Genomic DNA, 25,854 nt, shown 5'->3' on the forward strand with positions numbered 1-25,854 from the left:
CTTTTGAAATCAGTGCTCAACTTCACATCATTATCTTTTTTTTTTTTTGAAAAAAAATTAGATACTTCAGGCTTTTATTTAAAAAAAAAAAAAAACTGTGTTGAATCCGAACCCGGATTTCCGGGTTGCTTAAACCCGATTTCATCCTGGTTTCGGCCCGGGTCATAACCCGGGTGTACCCGAGCCGGCCCCGGTTTTGAAGCCCGGGTTCTGGGCTAGGTATACCCGGAAATCCGGTCTGGAACTCAGTTGAACACTCTTATCGCAAAGGTTTTACGACCATTGATAATAAAAACAAGAAGAGAGACATAACAAATTTATTTATTTATTTATATATATATATATATTTTTTTTGTATCCAATCAAAATTTCAGAATACTGGGAGAATTTAACAGATGATAGTCCAAAGTTATGGGAAGTAGTTCTATAATTATAAAAGAGGAGTTCTTTAGATCAAGAACAGAATTCCTTTAGTGGAATTTGAGATACTGAAAAACAATGAACCTTGTATTCTTTTTTTTTTTTTTTTTTTTTGTCTAAGCAAGCTTGCATATTATAAATAAATAAAAACTATTACAAACTACTAAGGAGGATCATTTCCACTGTCAATATACAAAATAGCATAGGGAATAATATATAAAGGAATGCTACCAAACAAAGAATTTGTAGCTGCCCATTGCGCAACCAAGTGCGCGAATCGATTTTGGGATCGATCAATCTTAACGTCTCTCGCGAGCTTCCCAAAGGACACAGAAGGAATTCGGGCCACTTCTCCACAGAGTTTCATAGCCCTTTGCAGCGCTCATGGAGGCATCTTCTATGGCGTCCCTGGTGATGTACACGGTAGCGTCCTTTGCGACACTCATAGCGGCGCTCTAGTTGGTGATGCTCACAGCGGCGTTCCTCTGGATTGGATGGTGAGGATGGCTCCATCGACTATAGTCTACAGTGGCTCTCAAATTGCAATAAATGGTTCTACAGCAACCGAAACCCCCTCATTCACTTCGGGTGTTAGCTCTCCTTCACCAAATCCCGATCCATCAATCACTCAAGAGACAAAGGGTTCTCAATCAATCTCCCAACAGGTACTATGCAGTAACCTCAAGGGAACGGACTCGACGAACCTTATCTTCTCTCCATCTACACACACCGAAGAATAGGTCTCCAGCTGGTTGAAGACAAAAGTCAAAATATTTATACAAACTAATTTGACTAGCATCTCATTAGTGGCTAATCACTCAAAGCAGAGTTCGGTTAATTACTCTCTACAGAACCCAAGGGAGACAGAAGAGAACTCGAAAAGCCCACAAGTAGGTATGGCCCAAAATAAAAAATAGAAGTTCGGCCCCCCTTTCAATGCCTCAAGCCCCGCTGGACCCAAAACCAAAACAATTAAATTTTGTGTCTTCTATCACTTATCACCCTATTGTCCTAAGTGCTTATTCGACAGATTCAAGGCCCAATATACATTCTGCTGAGTCCTCACTACCAGTGTTTTCTCAAGCAAGTTCTCAAGAAATTTCAACTTCAAAAATCCCTATCAAAAGGGCAGCACCTCTATCTGACCAAGGCTTTGAACCACAAAAAACAAAAGTGCAAAAGAAACTTGAGGTTGATAACCCACAAACGGGTCACATTTTCAAAAATCCTGGAGATGAGGAAGAAGAAGCAGCCGGTTTGTTACTGTCTATCAAATCAAGAGGAGCATCATCTGGTAAGGCAAAAATATCAAAGGAAGCTGGAAGATCAAAGCCATACACCAGAGCTTCTTCCAAGGCATCACTTCCCGGTAAATCCAAGAAAGCTAACGAGGCAGGCTCTACCATGCCTCCAGCTCTTCCATGAAGACCCTGATTTGGAATTGCAGGGGTCTAGCCCGCCCTAAGGTAATCAGAAGTTTAAGGGCTTTTATAAATAATTATAGTCCGGATATTATCTTTTTGTCGGAAACCATGGTGTCTGATAATAGCACCTCTACTATTGTAAATAAACTGGGTTTCCAACTTTTTGTACACATCCCAGCCTCGGGGAAAAAAGGAGGCCTTTTGTTATTATGGAGACCGGGTGTAGATATCGAACTGGTTCATATTAATGCTAATGTTATTTCTATTTTGGTTTATTCTGATCCTCTCAATAATCCCTGGTTAGCAACTTTTGTTTATGCCCCAGCACAATGGCAACAAAAAGCAAAATTCTGGACTCAAATGGACTCAACTCACGCCTCTTTTTAATGGTCCATGGCTATGCATAGGTGAATTCAACGATTTGTTAGGCCAACAAGATAAATATGGTGGTAGACCAGTAACATCCTCATCCATAGGCGGCTTACAAAGTCTAATGAACTCTCATGGCCTCATTGATATTGGGTTCTCTGGACCTATTTTCACTTGGACAAATAACTGAATGGGGAATGCAATGATTAGAGAACGTCTGGACCGTGGTATAGCCAATGCAAATTGGTGCCTACTCTTTCTAGATGCCACTGTTCAACATATTGTTTCTTCAACCTCTGATCATAGCTTAATACTATGAAGATAAGGAAGAATCTATCTCCTTTCAAATTTGAGGAATTCTGGACTCGAGAGCCACTCAGCAATGTTATAATTCAAGAGGTATGGAACCATCATTTCTATGGGAACCCTGCTTTTATTCTGTGTAACAAAATCAAGGAAACAAAAAAAGCACTCAAGCTTTGGAATAAAATCCATTTTGGGAAGATTCATACCAACATCCAACACCTCGAGTTAGAGATAAGCAATCTTCAAAGTTACTCACCAAATCAGTGGAGTCTACAGAGGGAGAAGTTTCTCCATCACAAGTTTCAAGAACAACTCAAAAATGAAGAAACTATTTGGCGATAAAAATCAAGAATCACATGGCTCACCACAACTGATCTCAACACAAAGTTTTATCATCTATCAACGACTATTCGCCGAAGACAAAATGAGATCGACTCAATCAAGCTAAGCCCAGGTATTTGGACAATGGATCAAGATCTCATTGAATCTACTTTCATAGATTTTTTTAAATCCATTTATACCTCTACAACTCCCATCTTCCCGGAGCACCTAGAAAATCTTTTCGAAAGACAGATTTCAGAGGAAGAAAATAATCTCTTAACAGCTATGCCTTTGGAAGGGGAAATATTTGTTGCACTCAAACAAATTCCGAATCATAAAGCACCAAGACCAGACGGGATGACAGCTCTTTTCTACAAACATTACTGGCATATTATCAAAAAAGATGTGGTTGCGGCGATCCAAAATTTCTTTAGAAGCGGGAAACTTCTGAAACAAATAAACCACACCCATATAGCTCTCATCCCAAAAATAGTAAACCCCGTTTCCCCTCAGCATTTCCGACCAATAAGTCTGACAAATGTCATTTATAAAATCATCACAAAAATTTTGGCAAACCGGCTAAAAAAATCCCTTCCATATATAATTTCACATTTCCAAATGGCCTTTGTTCCCGGTCGTAATATCAAGGAAAATTCTATAATAGCTCATGAGATGTTTCATCACCTAAAGCATTACAAAGGGAAGAAAGGTCAGATGGCTTTAAAGCTAAACATGGAAAAGGCTTTCGACTTTATTGAATGAGATTTTCTTTATGCTGTTATGAGAACTTTGAGTTTCAACTCTACTTGGATAAATCTCATTAAAGAATATATTTCTACGGCTTCATTCTCTATCCTCATCAATGAATCTCCAAAAGGCCTCTTCAAAGCTCAAAGGGGTCTTCGGCAAGGCGATCTCGTATCGCCTTTTCTGTTCATCCTATGTACGGAGGTACTTTCAAAGCTATTGCCAAGATCAGAAGAATTAAAAAAATTGGAAGGTATTAAAATCAACAGAGATAGTCCCACAATATGTCACATTCTTTTCGCAAATGATTTAATTATATTTGCAAAATCAAAAGGAAGGTCGATACAAACGATCAATAATATTCTAGAGAAATATCAAGCTTGGTCTGGCCAGCACATCAATCAAAGCAAATCTTCTATCTACATTATTCAAAATATTAGTCAAGCAACAAGAAGAGTAATTTCAGAGAATACGCCATACAAAGAGTCGTCCTCAAAAATAAAATATTTGGACATGCTGACAACTTTTGGTCGATCTAGGAGAGAAGACTACAGAGATTTGATGGGGAAGATCAACAAAAGACTGGATGGTTGGAAATCAAAGATGCTCTCCCAAGCCGGTAGAACGATGCTCATCAGATCAGTAGTAAGTGCCATCCCAACATATCAAATGTCAACGCGTATGCTACCAAAATCAATATGCAAGAAGCTGAATACAAGCTTTAAAAAATTTTGGTGGGGAAAATCAAATAACCAAAAGCACAAACTATGCCTAAAATCATAGAAATCTATTTGTCAACCGAAAACAGATGGTGGACTGGGATTAAGACTGATGGAAAATATGAATGTGACTTTGATAGCAAAGACAGGATGAGAAATGAGCCAACCAAGCAACAAAATCTGGCACAAGCTTCTATCCAAGAAGTATTTGAAAGCAAACATCTTCGAATTAGCAACTAAGAAGGTAACTAACTCGAGTCTCTTGATAGGAATTCTAAAGACAAGATGACTCTTGGAAAAAGGTACTTGTTTCAAAATTTATTCATACTGTGGCTAAAATTTCTCAGACTTCCTATGCAGCCAGAATTTGTTTTCTAGGAAATACTATTTTCTTCTTCTTTCTCGGAATTGGCTAATTGGGAAGACCACCTTACCTGGAAAAACATTGGGTGACAACTGAGAAACATCGAGAAAGAAGGAACACAAAGTCAGGGAGAGAGCTCCGATACAGAAGTCAGGCTGGGCTCCCACCCCAATCCTCGGATTGGTTTTCCCTTTGGGAGTGGAGGTACAAAAGGCTTTTTCCCTCTAACACGATTCCTCGTTGAAGGTTTCGAGTCTTTTGAGCACTTTTCGGTCCTGTCCTTGGATTGATAAAAATCTTTTGCATAACAAATACGCTCCTCCAGGCCTACTTCACCTACATCTATGGTGATCTTCCAATCCCAAGTCTCCTTTTTTACTGCAACATGTTCTTTTACCTCGGCCTTCTTCCAGAGTTTATGCTTTAGTTTCTGCACAGTTGTGGATGGGACTACATAGTATTTCTGACCAGGCAAGAGACTGTCTTCCGGACATAATAGGGAATCGTGTGGACTTTTGAAGACTTCTGGCCGCGCAACAGACATCCCGGGATATTTTTCCATCAGCTTAGATGCAGGAATTGCATTTGGATAGAGTTCCTCACGCCCACCTGCATGAACTATTCTGACGTAAATATTTTTTGCCTGTAATCTCACGTCCAAGGATATGGAAGCTCCTCTCACTTCTTTCTTCCCTCTAGATTCAGATGATCTGTCGTCTGAAGCTCCTTCCAACTCTTTCCTCATACTGCTTTCTCTATTGCTGGAATACCGACCGAACCCTACCAAAGGAACGCACCTCTTCAGCATGGTTGCTAATCAAATGTCGTACACAGACCAAAGTTTTCGTCATAATCCGCTGACAGGGAATGTGGAGTGATTTGTGTATTGTGTTGCTTGAGTTATGCCACTGTTATCAAGCAATGTCAATGGAAGATTCCTTTTGTCTTTGACGGACGGCTTAACATTTTTCAATAGAAGACAGCGATGAAACCAAGGTGAGCCTTGAAGTGAAAGGGAATGACTTCATCTTGTATCTAGTTGGAAATATGTCCTCGTTTCTTTGAAGTGAAAACCAAAGACGTGAGCCTTGAGCATAGCATGAAAAGGCATCATCGCCTTGGCCTCAAAATTAGCAATTCGATTTAAACTAGTGCAAGTTTTGCAAGCACATTCTTGTACTAGAATCATAATCCCATAAGCCTGACAATACCTGTCTTTCCAGCTTCTTCAGTCTCCCACCAATCCAATTGTTGTGTAGAACAAAGCAACCCATCTTCACACAGGCAGCTTTAACGTTTTTCTTCCGCCACAGATCTAGGTAAGCACCGTTTGGGAAGAGGTTTCTATCTAAGAAATGAACAGTCAGATTCGTTTCAGGTTCCACACATCTATTATCCCCCATGCGATTGGATCCACTTTCGCCACACAATGTGTCATAGAAGCTTGGCTGCTCGGATAGGGCCGACATGGCTGCATGCTTCACCACCTTCTCCATAGCAGCAATAGTTGAATTGTCAGAACGAGCAAAGTAGAAACCAGAGTTTAAGCGCCTAGGTAAGTTTATTGGTCCTGTATACGCCACATCAGCAGAGAGGGATGAATTCAGTCACATGAAATTCAGAAGATGTTATCAATTAAGCAATTATAAGTGAATCACATGAAATTATCCAATGTATCAATGTTTCCTTCTTCAATAGCATATTTGTTTTTTGTAAGTTGTACCACTCAGAGAGGGGGTTACTCTTTGAAGTTAGAGAATGCTTGGATTATGCACCTGTCTTGTTAAATTCATCAGACTGTGCCACCAGAACAGCAGGGCCAAGAGAGTGAAGCAAAGGCAATGGATTCATAAACCAATATACATCCACATCACTTAGGAGCACGTTGTAACCAAGCTTCAGTATATTCAAAACCATTCTGGATTTCACTTTGGTCACCCTCTGAAAGCATTCTGTACCAAAGTGGCATTCATTGAAGCTGATGTTATTCGGAGCCACTGGGTCCTTGAAAACAGGCAGACCCTACCAGTAACCAGAATTTGTTTAATTTAGATTACGCATAGATGGGGGCAATAATAATTCCAAGGCATCAGGGGTAATCAGCAGACAGCAAGATAGAACACAAGGCACAACTCAGCAACTCAAGGGCTTTTCAATGTGTTTGATGCTAAAAGTAAGAAGGATATCAATTATACTAGCAAATATCAGAGTCTTGTAAACAATATGCAGACATATGGAGATCAGTCCACTACACAGACAAGCTTCAAGATTTCAAGGACCAAGCAGAGGGTTGATAAATATAGAGGCCACAAATTTGCCACCCTTGGGTGCAAAATGCATAATTACAACTTTCTCAAATTTTCACACAAAATATAATAAACAATTCAATTTTTTCAAATCCCAAAATAATAATAATATTAAAAAATAATATTTTATTTAACTTTCATCTCAACTCATCTCATCTCAACTCACTATCCAAACAGCACCTAAATCTGCTCAACCTAATGCATATGCCAAATAGAGCACATGGTTGTCCATAAACACGCATTTTGTGTAACGGAGAATGACCAAAAAGTTTATTAGAACGAAAAATAAAATAAAGAGAAATGATTTGTACAAGCCCCAAATAGACAAGCCCCATACAAGCCTTTGTAAAAAAGTGGACCCCACTTTAAAAAAGTGTAAAAAAAACTATTATTTATTAGTGAGACTCATTGTTTTATAAAAGGCTTGTATGGGGCTTGTCTATTTGGGGCTTGTATCTAGCATTACTCTAAAATAAAATTGTAGAAGGAAAAAAACACTGTAAAACTGTAGTGAAGCCTAAATACCTGCAGAACAGAGAACGAGTAGGTTTCTTGGTCAAGAGCACAGATCATAAAATTTGTAATCAGAAGGCGGCGTAATCTGCACACCCAATTCATTAGCATGTCCTTATAACTATATCCAGCAACTGCAAGCACAATTGTCTTATTCTTGTCTGCAATTAATGGAAGGAGTGACTCCAAGGAGAAAGAAAAATCTAATGGTGCTGAGGGCCTCATCTGATCCTTCAAAGAGCAATCTAGTATTTTGTCCAGTGATTTAATAGAATCAACACAAGCCATGATCCTCTTTTTCCACCATGAATGCAAGATCCTTCTCTTACATAAACTGCGGGCCCTCTGGTATCCGTATGGATAGACAGTTTTTTCAGTTGTGTTGGTGAAAACATATTGTCCGCTACACTTCAAAAGTTTTATCAGGCTAGAGTAATTAGCCTCGCGATATACCAATGATCCATACAATGCCCCAATATGGGAATTGCCAACATACTCCCACCTTCTCTTTTCAATATCTGAAACTCTGGAATCTCCAACTATTCCATTAGGCCAATTGTCCTGATGATTTAGATGGAAACTTGAGATGGTCCAACTGGCATCAAATACAAACCTGAGTTCAGATGACACGGCCTCATTAATGATCCAGTGGTTGTGGATCCCCTTCCCATACAAGAAAGGAGGAAGAACTCCTGTATGTAATGGCCAATCTCCGCTGTTCCAAGCCATAAGCATTCTTCCTTCACAACGATTCCATCGCCAGGTTTTAGAAAGCAGCTCCTGCAACTGAAGAAACGTAGAATAGTTGTTAAACGGACTAGTCTCGAGTGGGCTCATCAACTTTCAACCTGGAACAAGTTCTGTTGTACCTCCTGGGTTCTCACCCATTTTCCATCCCCTCTTCGCCAATGTTTCCCAGCTTCATCCAAGTATAATGGGAAGTAGGAGAAATTACGTGATGAAGCAACAAGGAGCCAATCACGGTCGAGTTCATAAACGTAGTTTAGGGTGGAAATGAAGTCAGGCAGAAGAATGGTTTCAGGATCAACAACAACGAAAATATCCGATGTGAATGACCGCGATCTTGCTATCATTGAATGGAAGAATGGGGTACCTAGGAACCTATATACATATATATACAGATCAAAAGGCAATGGATTCAATGTTTTTCCTTGTAAATGAGGCAAGAAACAGTCCTCCAACTTCCAACATAGCAAAAAATACCAAATTGAAGCTTTACAGATATAGCATTCTCGTTCAAATTAATACGGTCAATTCTATTTGATGGATTAAAAATCAATAAAATAACTTAATATGCTTACGTGAAATCAATGTTGGGCTCAACCAAAACCCTCGAGCCAAAGGGAACAGCGAAAGAAACAACGGAAGGGTCTTGGCTGAAGAGAACAACAGTAATTTGTGAGGACAGAGCAAGCCATGACCGAACAGCTAGACTCTGCCTAGCCCCAACAGAGCCATTGAATGGACTAGGTGCTGAGAATATGGTAACCTTCGGATTGTCTGGATCGCCGACAGCTTCTTGATCAAGTTTGGTCACTCTGATCCGATGATCCTTGAGGGTAGGTAACCTCTGAGTAGAATAGAGAGAGATACCAATTAACACAAACCCAGATAGCCAAATTGACCATAATCCAACTTGAAATGCCTGTGAACCAAAACAAACTGCTGAGCAACAATCCGCATGAATCCAAAACAGGAAATATAAAAAACTACGCAAACAAAGAGTACGAGGTGGTTTCATAAGAAGGCATGGATAACAACTTGGCATATTGGGGAATCAGACAACTTAACAGCAGAAAGAAGTGAAAAGAGAAAGGACCTTCATTGCTGTGTTGTGAGAAGAACGAAATGAAGTTGGTATGGAGAGGTTCGTTTTGTTTATCTATGGACTGTGTGAGTGGCGGCTGTGTTGGTTTTCTTTTCGGGGGAGGGGGTTAAACTCATTTCGACGTAGAAATACTCTTGAGTTTAATTTATCTCATTTTATTATTATAATTTTTTTAATTCTCATATAAAATATAATAAATAATTTAATTTTTTTAAATTTTAAAATAATAATAATTTTAAAAATAATATTTTAATAATATTTTATTTAATTCTTCTAAAATCATTTCATCATATTTCACGGTCAAAACGAGCTTACCTACTGAAAGATAAAACATGCGCGAGTATCGAACTTCTCCACTGGTATCAGCGCCACCAAGATGGGGAAGACCATGAGCCATGTGAGGTTTGCCGACATGGACACGTTGGTTGCCATTAAAAACCTTTTCCAGTTCCGCATTTGAAACTTCGAAATGTGTCGGTCAACCGAGAGAGAGAGAGTGAGCTTTGATTTGAGGAGACTCTTTGGGAGACGCATCTCTACTCTCTAGTCTCTTCTTCAAGTCGGCCTGCCTAAAATGCGTGCTACAAAGCCGTTTCCCCCAGGAAATATGCACGAGCAATCGTGGAAAGTTGAAACCACGTCTTTGCTTTAAAGTCAATTCGCCAATATGTGCAGAAACCAATGCCTCCGAACCCTCCCATCTTTTTTATACGGAAAGATGTCACCTCTTGTTGAAATAATTTGCGACCCAAAAGGCAGTTTTATGAACTTATTAATTTGTAATAAAGGTTAGATTTATATTTCATTTCATATACATATGCTGTGGGTAATAAATATGACATGAACTAAAAAAAAAAATCGCATGTGAGTTCTTAGATACAATGTTATTTGGGTAACGTTGCAAAAAAATAATAATAATAATAATAATAACTCACATCAATTACTATTCACTACCTCACATCTCACACTCATGAAAAACACTTCACACCTTATGAAAAAAAAAACTATCAGTTGTGGGTGTGGGTGTGGGTATGAATAGTAACTGATGTATAGAAAAATACAATAAAAAATAATTTTGATGATTAATGAATCAAAGGCATGGAGTAATAATATTGTTGAATTCCTTGTAAGCTCAAAAAATTTAGGTCGGGGTTTCAATCGGTTTTTTGCAATTATCACGTAACTTAGGTTGTGATAATTAATTAAAGAATAAATCTTCATAGTAACCACTGTTTCATTGCATCCGGGCGCACACCTAACGTGTCTATCAAACGGTACGTTTCGTTGAGTGAATTGAAAGTGACTGGCATAAACGGATTTGAGATATAGAATTTGTTGATGGATGAGAGAGAAAGACCAGAGGAGAGAGAGAGATGATAAGAGAGAGAGTGTCGTAGACGAGGGAGAGAAGTAGATGAGGTCTGCATTTTGCATATAATAAAAGTTGAAAATAAAAATAAGGGATTGCCACGTAGGGTAGGGTGTGCAAAATTGCACACCGCTACAATGGACGATCCCTATCAAAACTACCTTAAGAAGACAAGTAAATGTACGTAACAGGTTCATACATTGAACTGGATCCAACCAATAACACTTTGTGGAATGATCACTTTTTCATTTACAATTTACTTATAATACTTAGAACTAAGAGATTTGTGTGTATTAATTGTGTTTTTGCACAGAAACTTTGATCGTCTCAACCTCTAATGCTTACATAAGGACTAGTTCAAGTGTAAAGTCAATAAATTGAATACATCTTCGACGAGGAGTTCAGTCACTCGGAGAGATCAATGGTATATTCATAGTGGAGTTGGGGTTGAATAAAAATCGGCAGGTGAGATTTTCAAACTACATATTTATTTATACAAGATATATTTTTTTGAATTATTGAGGAGTTCAACGGAATTATAAAATTGATTAAGAATGCATGAGTTAGGAATTACGTTGTGAGCTGTGCTATGGATTAACTACTATTCACCTGGGGTGCGATACGGATCATCCAAAATAGTGGCTGCTCCCAATAGTTTTTCATATGTAATAATTGTAGGCAAATGGGCCTCGATTTTAAACTTCAAATCCTCGACATCAATTCCACATTGTTAATGAGCATTAGTGCAATTTGCAGAAGCCAGAATCTATTATGGCTCGCTCAGATTTTACAAGTATATTGAAAAAATAAATAAATAAAAGACTATATTTTATTAAAAAAAATAATATTTTCAGTCATAAAATATGTAAATGTCAAATATTCTTTTTTAAAAAAACGAGAAAATATAAATTCGTATAAAAAAATTAATTTTTTTATAATAGACCACACTCTTTCAAATGAGTATACGACGGTTACACAACTCATGACTATATCTAACATTACTCTTTTGTTAATGATCAACTATCATAATCTTTGTGCCATAGTTTTCAAAACTCTTGAGGAACTAGAGACAACACAATTGGGTTGCATTAAGAGTAAATTTTCTGGATCAAAGACAGGATTTTGTAATATACCAATCATATCCTAAGTTCTAGTTTGGTTTCACAAATTTTTCAAACCATTTGATCTTATCTTATTTTATCTCAACATCCAAACACCATTCAAACACATTTTTCAATTTCAAATTTTCAACTTATTCTTCTAATCATTATCTAATTATTACAACTTTCCCAAATTTCCAAACAAAATATAAAACAATTCAATTTTTTTAAATATCAAAACAAAAATAGTATCAAAATATTATATTATAACCCTTTTTTAACTTTATAATTTTTTTATTCAATTTTTTTCTCTCATTTTTCAAAACCCCATAAAAATCTTAATTCAAATTATTTCACTACAATTCACAGATGAGATAACCAAACGAGACACCCGTTTGAATAGTAAAAATGTTTTATCTCATCATTACAACTTTCCCAAATTCCCACACAAAATATAATAAACAATAAAACTTTTTCAATTTCCAAAATAATAATACAATTAAAAAATAATATTCTAACAATATTTTAATCAACTTTCATCTCAATTCATCACATCTCAACTCATTATCCAAATGGCACCTAAATTGAATAAAATATAAATCGTTTTTTATCATATTGGTTTAACCAAAACTACCAATTATTTTATTAAATCAATAAACCATTAAATCCAAGACAAAGTCTTCAAACTCATAAATTTATTATATCAATACATCAACAAAAAATAATTGCTGGAGGGAATGGAATACGGTAGGCTCCCCATATCGTGTTCCGTACTTACGGGAAGAATGGCATAACCAATGACAATGGAACCACCAAAGCATACACCAAAATCTGCGCGCACGCGAGAGATAGAGAGAGAGAGAGAATAAGATAAATGATGGAAAATCTCAACAAAACATCATTTTATAAATAATACAACGCAAAGAAACTATAAAAGACAAATACAATATAACCGAAACATTACTCAGTACCTATGTTCTTCGGCTAGGTTTGGGAGTGGACTGTCAAAAGTGTCTTGTCCTGGTGGTGAGAGATGGTAGATTAGTGAACATACAGATCAACAGAGGACTGGCAATGAGGTGAGTGGACGACGACAAATCAGAGGCTTAAATATCCATGGATAAGGAAAGTGGAGGAAAAAGGGAAAACTTGAAGAGAGATGATGGGAAATGTGATGACCGCCAGCCAAACAGAATCGGAACAGAAGAATCCAATCAAAAAAGGTTTGAAAGATAAGAGGGCAAAGGGCACGTAGTGGCATGCCAGTCGAAAGCAGCATATGCTGCCAAACACCAACAAAAATAGAGCAAAGTTGGGTGACTCAAGGAGATCAACAGACAACAATTCTGATGTTGTGGGCGGAGAATGGATGATCTAACTCCCAAAACTAATAGAAAATGAGAGAGAGAGAGAGAGAGGATTTCTGGCTTGAGAGACGGAAAGTAGTAGAAAGCTCCTTCCCTTGGTAGCAAATGGTGTATGGGTTGGGGTGGGGGAAGATTAGTTTTAAAACAATAATTTCATCAGCCACTATTCACCCTCACACTCTATGAAGTTAAAAAAGAAAAAGTTGTCAAGGGTGAGATATGGGATAAATAGTGACTGATGTATAGCAAATCCAGTCTTAAAATACTAGAGGAAACGGTTCGGGCTCAGTCAGTCTGTTAATAATTAGTCTTGTGACTGGTACAACTCAGTCTGTCTGTTAATCAGGTCTTGTGACTTTTACAAGTTACAGGCTACCATTCCTCTTAACCGGATGGTAGTGTCTCAGAATAAATACCACAACCTAACAAATAAAAATCAAAATGAAATATACGATTACACTTCAGGGGTTACAATTACAGATGATTCCTATAGAAAATATGCAATCCCAAGGCCACAAAACTGTAATAGAAACTTCTCCAGGAGCAGGGGAGTCAAGACGTGAAAACACAACATCTGTCAACCTTGATCCATCATTAACCCGTCTCAAATGTACTTTCCATTCATCTATCTGACCAACAAAGATATTACAGGACGTGCTTAACTTCCCTCACCATACACTATAATAGTGTCCAGGGTAACCGAGTACATCACTCAACCAAATGACTCTGCACCGATATTAGTGAACTCGAGCTTAACTTACCCTTGACATACACCAACACGATGTCTGGAGTAACCAAGTACATCAGTCAACCACCATGACTATGCACTGATACGAGTGAACCCGAGCCTAAAAGTGCCTATGATCTGGAGGGCTCCTCTCAGATTATCTATGCCTCCGAACAGGTGATTTGGACCTTGACCTTCTTCCCCTGCATTTAAATTAGTGAAATAAATGGACTAAACAATGTGGGGAGATAATTCACAAGCCTGACTCTTTCACCTGAGTTGCTTATTTGCTATGATGATGGGAGTGTATGTCACAACAATATTAATAATATCTTAAGCTAAGAGATATACCTGGTGGGATCAAGAGAAGAGTAGGGAGAATGCCTGCGCTGAGAATGCTTGCTATGCGGGGACCGCGAAACTTGTCTAGAAATGAAAACATCCATCATACTAATTTCGTGAGTTATATAAACGTAATTCAGGAGAGAAACGTTCAACCTTTTACATAGTCAAACTTGATAAGAATTTGCCTGTTTAGCATAGCATTTTCTGTTTATGATATAGAAATTAGAATGAGATAATTAAAACATCAATAGGGATCAATCCAAAAAAGAGTGAATATTGCTAATCCTCAAGAAAAACTGCAGATCCACCAATGAATATGATAAATCTTCTCCAGAGAACGCATTTTTCACATTTATTAAGAATTGAAATCAAATAAAAATCTCCCGTTACTATGATAGTAGCCTAGCAGACAGTACAAACAATAAGTATGTGACAGATGCATCAAAGTGAAACCACTCGATGTTTGTTGTCTACACCTGACTACTAAATACATTTAATAGATATTAATTAGATTAAAGAATGCAACAAAAAGATGAAACCATAATCAGAAGCATTGAAAGCAGTACAAATGATATTAATAAAAGATTAATGAACTGGAGAAACGCTCTAAATTCAGGAAAAATCAGTCTCCTCTATAAATTAATCACGAGGGGAAACCTGCCTTGCAGCTATAACTAGATTTTTCACAACTGATGTGAGTGTTCAGAAATAAACAAGGGCATATGCCAGCATACTGTTTGCAGCCAGATAAAAATAGAGGCAAAGGGAGGGGGAGAGAATCAGTAGAGAGAATTGACAGTCACTTGAAAGGAACTAATAGTATGATTTATATCAGTATGACTACTGATAGAAATTGAGGATCCCAAACGAATGATAAAGGAGCTAAAAACTTCGGTTTTCAATACTATATTCTTTTGGACAGCTTTTATAAATTTTAATAGGCTGAGTTTACATGATTTTCTTGTCTCTTTTTCTATTTCTAATTAAGGGTTACTCTTGCATACTTCTTGTCTACTTGGGATATGCCTTCTTTGTTCTCTAATAAATTCCTCGACTACTTAAAAAAATGAATTGACAAATATATCAAACCTTAGAAAATTGTCAACTCAACTCAACTAGGTTATCCCAACCAAATATGGAAGATGCAAGAGAATGGTCAGTTAGCAGAGTTAATATTTAGTCATTTAACCATTTCAAGAGCTGCGTTTACTGATTTTAAAAATAAAGAATAAAAAACTATTGCAAGAGCTGCGTGCAAAGAATAACTTAGTCAACACCCACACAGGAACTAAAAGGTAGCAAGGGCAAAGCATTAGAAGCTTCATACATAAAAAGGCTAAAGTTAAAATTTAGGGTGTGTTCCCTGAAAATATGCAGAAAGCAAGACTTAAGTGCAAACCTTAAAAGTCACATGGAAAGCATATTCTAAAAACTGAAGCACCCAACTATTTTCATTATTACATATCTATGTGCAAGCTTGCATAAATAGCAGTCTCCACAGAATGGAATGTAGAAAATAAAACTTCACCTTTTTTCTGGATAGGTAAAATAAGATTTTATTGAAACGTGTAAATAGGCATGGGCGTGGGCAACGCCTATTTCATTCTCATTAATAACGTTACCTTTACTTATCAAAAAATGTAAATAGGCATTGCCCAAGTTCACAGAAAGTAAACAAAAGGAAACACCTAGTTACAGACTAGCAACTAGAAAATGATACGAGAAACTTCACCTAAATTGAAACTATAGATCACTATTATTATGCAGACTTCTGACCTAACAGGATCACCCACACCAAAATCAGAATTGCAAGCTTAATCAGTCACATTTTTAAGATGCCTTCACCGTATATGTGAGTAACAGCATACTATCACAGTTCACTTCAATCATCCTTTGAGACCACAAAGTTTGCAAAAAAGAAAATGTTCGAAGTATATATTAGTATTGTATTAAAAGTTAAGTAAAAACAAATATTATGCCAGGCACTTAAACATAAACAGAAGTTTAACAAAAAGATTGCATATTTTTTTTTCTTGTACCAATAAATCAACATGCTAATGTCTTACATTTAATTTCCTAGGTGTTGATATCAAGTTAGTTTTCTAAAAATTAAGTAAAATAGAATGGGGTCAGTTTGATGTCGATAGGATTTTTTAAACAGCCCCTTGACATTTGTAAACCTGAACAAAAGCATAGAGATTTTGATAAATGGGTACCTTCCCCTAGACCTGACAGGTGATGGTGGTGTGTTCCGTTTCCTTGATTGCATCTTCCTGCAGTATATGACTGCAGATAAGGACCACTTAACACAACTGAAGACGAGAGGCAGAGTAAGAAGATTGTAATGGCGAACCTTTTAGAATCATCGGAGGCTTCATCACTTGAATTATTGGCATGACTAACAGCGATGTCCTTGCTGTTTCTACCTTTACTGCTAATGGAAGAAGAACGTCTTCTTTTGTGCCTGCTTGACTCACTTGCATTCTTTTTTCGTGACCCATCTTCCTCCTCATTCTTTCTGAGTTCTCTTTTTCTACTGGTATCTTCTTTAGCACTACCCCGATGGAATCTCTCTGCTTCTTTCCTGTCTTCCTTGACATCAAGATGGTCAGACTTTTTTCTTGCCTCAGATTGCTTTGCTTTTTCCCCGGGCTCTTTAATTCGCTCCTTTGGCCCATTCCAATCATCTTCTTTATCCTTTCTTGGATGTCTTTCATCTGGTCTCCTACGTTTCTCCTCTCCCTTCGCATCCGCCTTAATCTTACTACCCTCCCCCTCCTTGACAAAGTCTTTCCCAGAACTCCTTTTACTTTCCTGTTGATCACTTTTATCTAACTTCATTCCTGTTTCACTGTGTTGGGGATCATTAGTTGATGTTTTCTTAAAACTAACATACTCTCCAGGTTGTCCAGATTCCATTACTCCCACAGTGTTCTTTGAGCCATTGGTTCTATCTAGCATTTTCCCACCAACAGCAATTCCTTCATCACCATCTTCAGAGACCACCTTGGAAGAATAAGCATGGCCTAGACCCCCATCCACCCTATTATCATTCAACTCACTAATAGCAGCACCATTGTTGTTTTTGGGTTCAATGGAGCTGGTTTTGCCCATGCCACTCTCCATATTTTTCTTACTTCTGCTGTGCTCTTGAAGTTCTAGTTTGGAGATTCCATTCTCAGCAGCATCATGCGTATCTTCGGTAAGCATTGTAATGCCTGACTGCTGATTGGAATTTGTTAAACTTGAGCTTCGGATTTCATCATCTCCATCTTCATCATCAGAAGCATAATTTCCAAGACCTAAAATATCTCCTGGGGAGCTGGAACTAGATCTTTCACTGACACTTTTAGTGTTAGAATCTTTTGCAGATGCGGGAATTAGAACTTTCGCAGATGCCTTAGGAACTGGAACTGCCGGCAGAGACGATGGCGATTCCTTGTGATTGGAAGTGATAGTGTTCTGCTCAACTGTTACATCATAGTAAAGTTTTTTCAAATGGCAGAAAATTATAGCACTTCACAGCTAGCAGCACTAGTATATGGAAACTGATAACAAAAGTTGGAGGTTGAGATCCAATTACCACCGACTGTTAGATCATCTTCACCAATAACTTTAGTGGCAATTTCATCAAACAGCTCATCAGTAACCTAATAAAAATAATAACAATTAGAACTACAGAAGACACAAACTAAATAAGACAACCATCACACTTTCAGCAACTGTAACCTTTAAAAGAACTTCAGTTAGCACACGTTTTATTTCCTGGTTAATAGCTGCAGTTCTTTCTGCTTCCACATCATCCTACACAGAGCAAAACTATGGCTTATGAAGAACAAAAAGCAAACAATAGCTATATCACGAAGAAAAATTCATGAAAGAAGTAATGGAAAGGACTTCTCATGGTATGAAAAGAAACATTCACCAGAGGATAAAAAACAGAAAATCAATCATCTTTTTAAATCAACCAACTGAAGTATTGAAATGTTAAACAGTTAACGGAATAGAACCTCATCTTCTTCTTCTTCGGTTGACCTAGAAGAATCAATGCTTTTGCTATCTGCCTGGTCACCCTTCCCAATAGATTTATCAATACCTTCATCCTCAACGGATTGTGTTACCTCCTTAGGATGGTCCACAGAAGAACTTGTAATGACTGCTTTCTTTATTTCCTCTTTAAGCCAATTAGGCACTGAAGGCTGGAAAAAAGTTCCAAAAACAACAAATTTTAACTATGTCACTGTTTAATAATGAAGGCTGAAAAAGATTACCTTTTTAGGGCGTTCAGAAACTGTAGAAATTCCATATGCATCACCAGAGAAAGCTGTGGTAGGATGAAGTGTAGGTCCTGTACTGAGAGCAAAGGGTACACCACCAGATGGAATTGCTGGCTGACCTGGTCCATGGAACCTTCCAAATGGTGGGGCAACATGTCCAGGAACAGGAGACTGTATGGCCAGGGAAGGATCATGCTGCTAAATGAAACAAATGTCAGCATAGTCACATGAAGGCTCAAGAATTGGACAACTCAGGAAGCCAGAATCAAGACCTGTGCCCCTGATGTAATATCTGGAGAAATTGAAGGATAAACCAAACCAGGTGTAATAGGGGGAGTCCAGCTATTTATTGAGTGCCCTGCTGCAACAGGGTCGATGCTTCTTACAGGTCCAATTGAATCATGATGAGAATAAGTGGATTGCATATGTTGATCACGATCACGGTTAAATCTAGGTGCAAAATCTAAAGGCTGATCAGCAAGATTGGTTGTGGCATCAGCTGATTGATTGCCATATGTGAAGGGTACATGCATTGGTAAATGGTGTTGTCCCTCCTGAGCTGAGGAATTTGGCAGAGGCAACAGTTTGTACGACTGCTCATTTTGATCTGTTTTATCTTCTTTACCTGCCAATTAAGTAAATAGTCAAACAGCAAATAAAATGGGTCGTGTGTGGATGCATACTGGGGGGAAGAGGGGGGGACGGGGGTGTTGATGAAGTTCAGAAGGCTATCAAGAATCCACAACATAAAGGTAAGCAGACAAATCCTGGCTTCTTTAGACTTATAATTTTGATGTGATCGCAAGATTAGTGATGTAGCATCCTGTAATGAAATTATGTATTGCTTCTCATCTTAACTACAGCAGAAGCTGTGATTAAAGTGGAAACATAAAATAATTCTCTATAAGGCCCCAGTGATAAATTAATACAGTACCATAGAAGTATTTACTAAAGAGGGTTCCTTTGTTCCAGGACACACGGTGCCAACAAAAAAAAAAAAAAAAATATTAGTAAAAGAGTGTTCCATAGCAGCAGTTCTTTAACACAAGTTTCATGTACAAACTCAATATGCTAAGTGAATCATTACCTGTAATAGAAGAATAACTAGAAGGTACCTCCTGCTGATGAACAGATGAACTTGTGAGTACGTTTCCTTGATGATGAAATACAGCACTTGAATCTCCAGCCGATGTCCCATCTCTAATATTGTAAGGTAGACGCGCATCTGGAACATAAGAAGATAGCTCAGAGCCAATGGATGCAATCTCCTGGGAATAAACTATTGATGGCTGGTGAAGAGGTGCACCTGACACAGGAAACTGTTGATAGCTTGGAGCAGAAAGAGACTGATCTTGAATATCTGGGTAATGAGCATCAACGGCTTGTGGATACTGATCATAATAATGACTTTGATCTTCCACCCTGGCAACTGGTGTAAACTGAGATTGTGAATGCTGATTCTCCATTGCTGTTTTAGCATCTGCCCATGCTCGAGCCCTGGCAGCCCAATCTTCTTCATTATTATGGGCTGCATTATATAAACATGAAAATTTAAACCAAAACATCAACTTTTTTTAATAAGTTTAACCAAAATGTCAATTATTGATGAACTTAATAAATTTTTTTGGTTAGTACGAACTTAATAAATTTCTTACTCAAAAGGTAAAATATGGCCCACCCTCAAATAATAAGCAGCAGTATCATACATCAGTTGCACATTATGTTTCGAATTGCAGGTTCGACTGCTTATATGTATGGTTGGAATTAGCAAATATATTTTTATAAATAAGATTTTAACTATGATCCCATAGCAAGTAGTATGTATAATTACCATCATCACTTTAAATGCATAAAACACCTCTTAAATTACTATTTTCTGCAGCCTCACTGATACAAAGGTGTAATCAAGTAAACACAATACAGCCCAATGTCTACACGGTTAAGATAAAGCAGTGAGGATTACATGAAAAAAGATTATTTGTACAAAATTGTCATCTCTCAAACATAAAACCTACATCTGTTCTCATCCGAACTGGCTGTCTCCCAGCTTAGTGTGTTCCGAATATGTGTGGACACACCATAATAACACATACTTTGGGTGTCACAAGCCTTGCAATTAATCACATGCCATTTCAATGAAATGAATATTCACTAAAGCAAAATAATTATTCCTTTCTTCTTCATAACACAACTCTCACAACAGCATGAGATTGAGCCAATGACTTCTCCCTCCACCTGTAATACCCCAGATTGTGTATAGGAAAGTGAGATCCCACATTGCTTGGGAGGGAGAAACTCAAGCCCTTTATAATGCTTCCAAGGGAGTCCAATTATAACCTCAACTAGTTCTTTTGGAGCATAGGGCCAATGAGCCTTGAACATTCTTTGGATCATTACAAATGATATCATAGTTAACCCAACCAAAAGTGTGCGAATTGAGTCATGCCACTTACAATGGATAGAATGGCACGGTGAGGATGTCGGGGTTTTGAGGGAGGAGATTGTAATACCCTAGACTATGCATAAGAATGTGGTCACATAGGAGGGAGAAGTTCAAACCCTCCAGCTTCCAAGGGTCTCCAATTGTAACGCGAAAAAGCAGGGAAATAAAAGAAAAAGAAAAAAAAAAAAAAGGGCATGAGAGGCTCGGTCTTTGTAACTTGTTCAATATTTTTTTTTTGATAGGTAATCAAAGATATTGTATTCATAGAAATAGGCAAAGCCCAGGTACACAGGAAGTATACATGAAAAATGCCTAGCTAGGGGTTACAATAGAAAGAAGAAGATCATGGACACTAAGTCCATTACCAACTATAGCCCCCCCGCCCATAGGAACAATGACTTAAAAAAGAAAACTTTAAGCTCATCTATTGTTCTCTCTTGATCTTCAAAGCATCTAGCATTTCTCTCCCTCCAAATACACCAACACATACATATTGGTATCAATCTCCAAATTGCCGCTACCTGAGAGTCTCCATATAGTCCTCTCCAGCTTGCGAGGAAATCCACCAATCTACTAGGCATAACCCAAGACAATCCGACTCTTAAGAAAAAATCTTCCCATAAAACCTTGGCCACCTCGCAGTGTAAAAGCAGATAATCAACTGACTCCCCATGCTTCTTACACATACAACACCAATCTATGACAATAACCCGTCGTTTCCTAATATTATCTGTGGTGAGAATCTTGTCCAAAGATGCTGTCCAGACAAAGAATGCCGCTTTTGAAGGAGCTTTCGTCTTCCATATACTCTTCCACGGGAACATAGACCTTCCGGAGTTCGTGAGCTTTTGGTAAAAAGAACTGACAGAGAAGATACCTTTTTTAGAATGGTTCCAATGAATCTTATTTCCAGAGCCCCCTGGAATACTTGTGGAATATAATGCCGCAAAGAACTCCATAATAGACTCCAACTCCCAATCATGGGTTGTCCTAATGAAATCAATATTCCATTGAGGGGTGCCGTTTGAGAAAACCAGAAGGTCGGCAATCGATGCGTCCTTTGCTCTAGCAAGCGCAAAGATGGCAGGGAAGGTATCTCGTAGACAATGGTTACCACACCATATATCAAACCAAAAACGGACACGCGAACCATCACCTACAACAAAATGTTCATGTCCTCGAAAGGTCCCCCACAGGTGCCTTATGTTTTTCCACAAACCCACACCATAAGGGCCTCGTACCTCATTCGAGCACCATCCTCCCCAAGCTTCCCCAAACTGAGAATCTATAACAGACTTCCATAAGGCCTCCCTTTCATTTTGGTACCTCCACAACCACTTACCCAAAAGAGCTTGATTAAATTTCATCAAGTGGCGGATCCCCAACCCTCCCCCGAGATTGGTGTACAAACTGTTGACCAATTAACCAAATGGAATTTGAACTCTTCCCCCAATCCACTCCATAAGAAATCCCCCAATCCCAGCACTCTTTCTTGTTCAATATATGAATAGTTCAAAGACACCATGAGATGAATTGAAATACTCCCATGAAGTGTTTTATAAGACGTTTGGATATACAAGCAACTTTGGCCGTACAAAACCACCTCATATGGTTTGTGTTTCATCTAAAGCCCCAAACAAGGCCTCTCTCTCTCTGTGGAACTTTTGCCATAAACCTATGCCACTACATAGTAGCTACCCTTTTTCGGAGTATGGGCTTAGATATGGCTTGAGCCTTCCTTGGGTCGTTACACATGATATCAAAGCCAATCCCAACTAGAAGTGTGGGACTTGAGTTGTGCTACCTATGATGAAATAGCGGACATTGGGGAGATTATGATATCTCGAATTGTGGAAGTTTATTAGGAAATGATGGGATTATTTTGTGAAACAAGTCAAATTTGTGGTTGGTGATGGTTCAAGAGTTCGATTCTGGTTTGATGCTTGGTGTAGTGAGAATGCACTGTTTAGAGCTTTTCCGGCTGTTAGTCAGCAAGCATCAATTTTAGAGTTGATAAGCTACTCTAATCGAGAGGTGCATTAGATGTTAGATTTTTCAGACCTGTCCAAGATTGGGAAATTGAGGAGGTCGATGATTTTTTTAGCTTGTTGTACTCAGTGGATATTAGAAGACATGACAGGGATCAAATGTTCTGGAGATATACAGCATCTAAAAATTTTTCTGTTAGATCATTTTATAAGATGTTGTCCTTTCCTTGGAAGAGTATTTGGAAGGCTCATGTTCCGTCAAAGGTTGCTTTTTTTGTATGGACAGCAGCAATTGGGAATACTCAAACTACTGACAATCTGAGATAGCGTGGAATGATTGTTATGGAGTGGTACTTCATGTGCAAGAAAGCTGCGGAATCAGTGAATCATTTATTTCTACATTGTGATGTGGCTAAAGTGTTATGGGATGGTGTGTTTAGAAGATCTGGACTGATCTGGGTTATGCCAAAATCAATGGTAGATTTACTCGCATGTTGGACTAGACTTTCATACTTGCTCTCAAGTGGCAGCTGCGTGGAAGATGATTCCTTTGTGCATTATGTGGTGCCTTTGGTTGGAAATGAATGAGAGGTGTTTTAATAATAGGGAACACAATGTAGAAGAATTCTGGGAATTTTTTATGTGTTCCTTGTTTAGTTGGCTTTCAGCTATTGTACTCAATGGAGGGGCTGTTAATGAGTTTTTGTCCTCGTTTTTCTAGTATTAGAATGTATTTAGGTGTTTCTTTTGTATATTTCCTATGTACATGTACTTCGCCTATTGCATTTTATGAATAAAATTTTTACTTATCAAAAAAAATTATCTCGGATTTTGTATAGAAAGGTGGTAAATGAGATCCCACATTGCTTAAGAAGAAGAAGTCTAAGCCCTTTATAATGATTTCAAAACATTCCAATTGTAACATCAACTAGTTCTTTTAGAGCATGGGCTGATGTAGCTTAGGTCTTCCTTGCATTGTTAATACAATCTTTGGAATGGAAATAGGTGCCATTTGGCCAAAGACCATTGGCTCTCTACAACAAAATAAATGAAGCTCGAGATGATTATGCAAGATCAAGATTGCAAAGACAGCATAGACGCGGACATGTGACCTAAATAGAAGAGCCTAGAAATCCTGATAAAATCTTAATTACTTAACCAAAAAAAAAAATCCCAATAACTCTAGCACGGCATATACCCTGTGCACCAACACCTTCAACATGTATAGCATTCCACTTGAAATCATTAATAAAGATAAAGCACTATATTTTAAGCGTTGTTTCTATGTGACCAACTGAGCAATTTTAAAAACCACAGATATCAACCAAATTAAACACTTGCAAATTTTATTTTTTTTTTATAAGTAAAACACTTGCAAATTTAGCATTTAAACATGCTATATGCATCATTACTTAGTCACCAACAATCCTCTTCTCGGTCTTTTCAGAACATAATAGCTAAAACTCCATAATTTTTCAATCCAAGCAACGGCCACATCAGTCAAGACACAAACTGGAGATCATTTAATAGCAAAATTATTAAAATGATGCCTACTTTGACAGAAAATTATCATCTTCCATTTTACGTTGTTACAGAGTAAGCAGAACGTGAGGAACGATAATGACGCAATGCATTTACATACGAGAACGATGAAACAATTAATATATAGAAGCTTACCAGGATAACTCCAACCTTGATGGTGAGGCCAATTTGTACTGCCCCAGTCCTGCAAAAAAGAATATAATGAGTTAGAAAGCAGTCAAATATGCAAGCTACTCAATCATCCCAACTACGGGCTTGAGTGCGAAAGCATGCCGTCTCAAAAAAGAAATGAATGATCTGACAAGCATAGTTAATAACACTACACGATCCAACTAAAAGAAGCAATAAACCACCACCACCACACAAGAGCCTAACGAACCAATCAACATGAGATTCTAGAGACAGATACAAATTAGTGACTCAAAACCGGATCCTTAACTCAGAAAATTTATTCGAAAAGAACAGGAATGAAATTGATAAAGAAACGTAAAACCCTAGAGAATAAAAAAGGGCAAGATTAAAACAAAACCAAAGCTAAATAACAGAGAGAGAGTTGAGATTACTTGGCTGGCCTGAGGATAAGACTGGGGAAACTGGGAATGAGGAGGAGGAGGAGGAGGAGGCGGAGGAGGGAGGTGGGGAGGCACGTGGGTGCGAGAGGGGGGAGGAGGAGGGAACTGGTTGTGGTGGTGGAGGGGTGGCGGGTGCGCAGGGTAAGGGTGAGGGGGCGTAGGATAAGCAGAACCAGGTGGAGGAAGATGGTCCGAGTGAGGAGGAGGAGGCGGAGGAGCCCACTGCAAAGGAGGCGGTGACGGGGACTGGGAATGATGGTACTGAAACTGGTTGGAGAACCACGGCGGAGGTGGTTGCTGGTGATGTTGGAATTGTTGGTGGTGGGGATCCGACGTCGACGGTGGCGGTGGCGGGGGCCTCATGTATCGCTGAGGCTGCTGGTACGCGTCCATGTGGGGTTGAGCTGCGTGACTTGTATTAAAGGCACTACGGGCTTTTGGTCCTTCAATATTGGGATGGCCGACGAGGGTTCCTCGCAGCAGTGCAGCTGCAGGGGATGAACGAACGAGCAAATGAATGGAACGAAATGGGGGAAATTAGATTTTAGGAAGAGGGGGGGAGCAGGGAAGTCTCAATGACTGCTACCATTGGGAATTACTGCCCGTTTCAATTTAGACCCTACCGAGTTGGGCCTTCCACACCATTTTGGGCTTTCTTTATTATAGATCTGTTTATTAAGCCCCAAAGGACAGGCTGGGTTCAGCGAAAGCCATCTGCATCGACGCATAAGCAAGCAACACTTGGCGTTGGGGGTTAGGGACTGTTGTGAAATGTTATGGAAACAT

At 38.4% G+C, this 25,854-nt stretch overlaps 2 protein-coding genes across 2 annotated transcripts; both read right to left on the minus strand.

Moving 5' to 3' along the window:
• Nucleotides 1-4,725: 4,725 nt before the first annotated feature.
• Nucleotides 4,726-5,478, minus strand: LOC121256419. Its single transcript, XM_041157213.1, has one exon. It carries the CDS (start codon nucleotides 5,476-5,478, stop codon nucleotides 4,795-4,797), a length of 684 nt encoding a protein of 227 aa, XP_041013147.1. The 3' UTR covers nucleotides 4,726-4,794.
• Nucleotides 4,726-25,654, minus strand: LOC121255169. Its single transcript, XM_041155443.1, is given in 17 exon segments — nucleotides 4,726-6,240; nucleotides 6,446-6,692; nucleotides 7,502-8,275; nucleotides 8,359-8,611; nucleotides 8,812-9,155; nucleotides 13,947-13,959; nucleotides 14,220-14,327; nucleotides 16,463-16,519; nucleotides 16,600-17,716; nucleotides 17,830-17,896; nucleotides 17,976-18,050; nucleotides 18,257-18,445; nucleotides 18,518-18,721; nucleotides 18,796-19,148; nucleotides 19,611-20,051; nucleotides 24,632-24,680; nucleotides 25,060-25,654. Coding segments are annotated over 17 exon segments (5,115 nt in total). The 5' UTR covers nucleotides 25,462-25,654; the 3' UTR covers nucleotides 4,726-5,818.
• Nucleotides 25,655-25,854: the final 200 nt, after the last annotated feature.

The sequence above is a fragment of the Juglans microcarpa x Juglans regia genome, chromosome 3D, assembly GCF_004785595.1.
Source record: "Juglans microcarpa x Juglans regia isolate MS1-56 chromosome 3D, Jm3101_v1.0, whole genome shotgun sequence".
NCBI classification, from domain to species: Eukaryota; Viridiplantae; Streptophyta; class Magnoliopsida; order Fagales; family Juglandaceae; genus Juglans; species Juglans microcarpa x Juglans regia.

What these genes read in the sequence shown, in the direction of transcription:
- LOC121256419 (XM_041157213.1), bottom strand. Translation starts at nt 5,478, where the DNA reads ATGCTGAAGAGGTGCGTTCCTTTGGTAGGGTTCGGTCGGTATTCCAGC.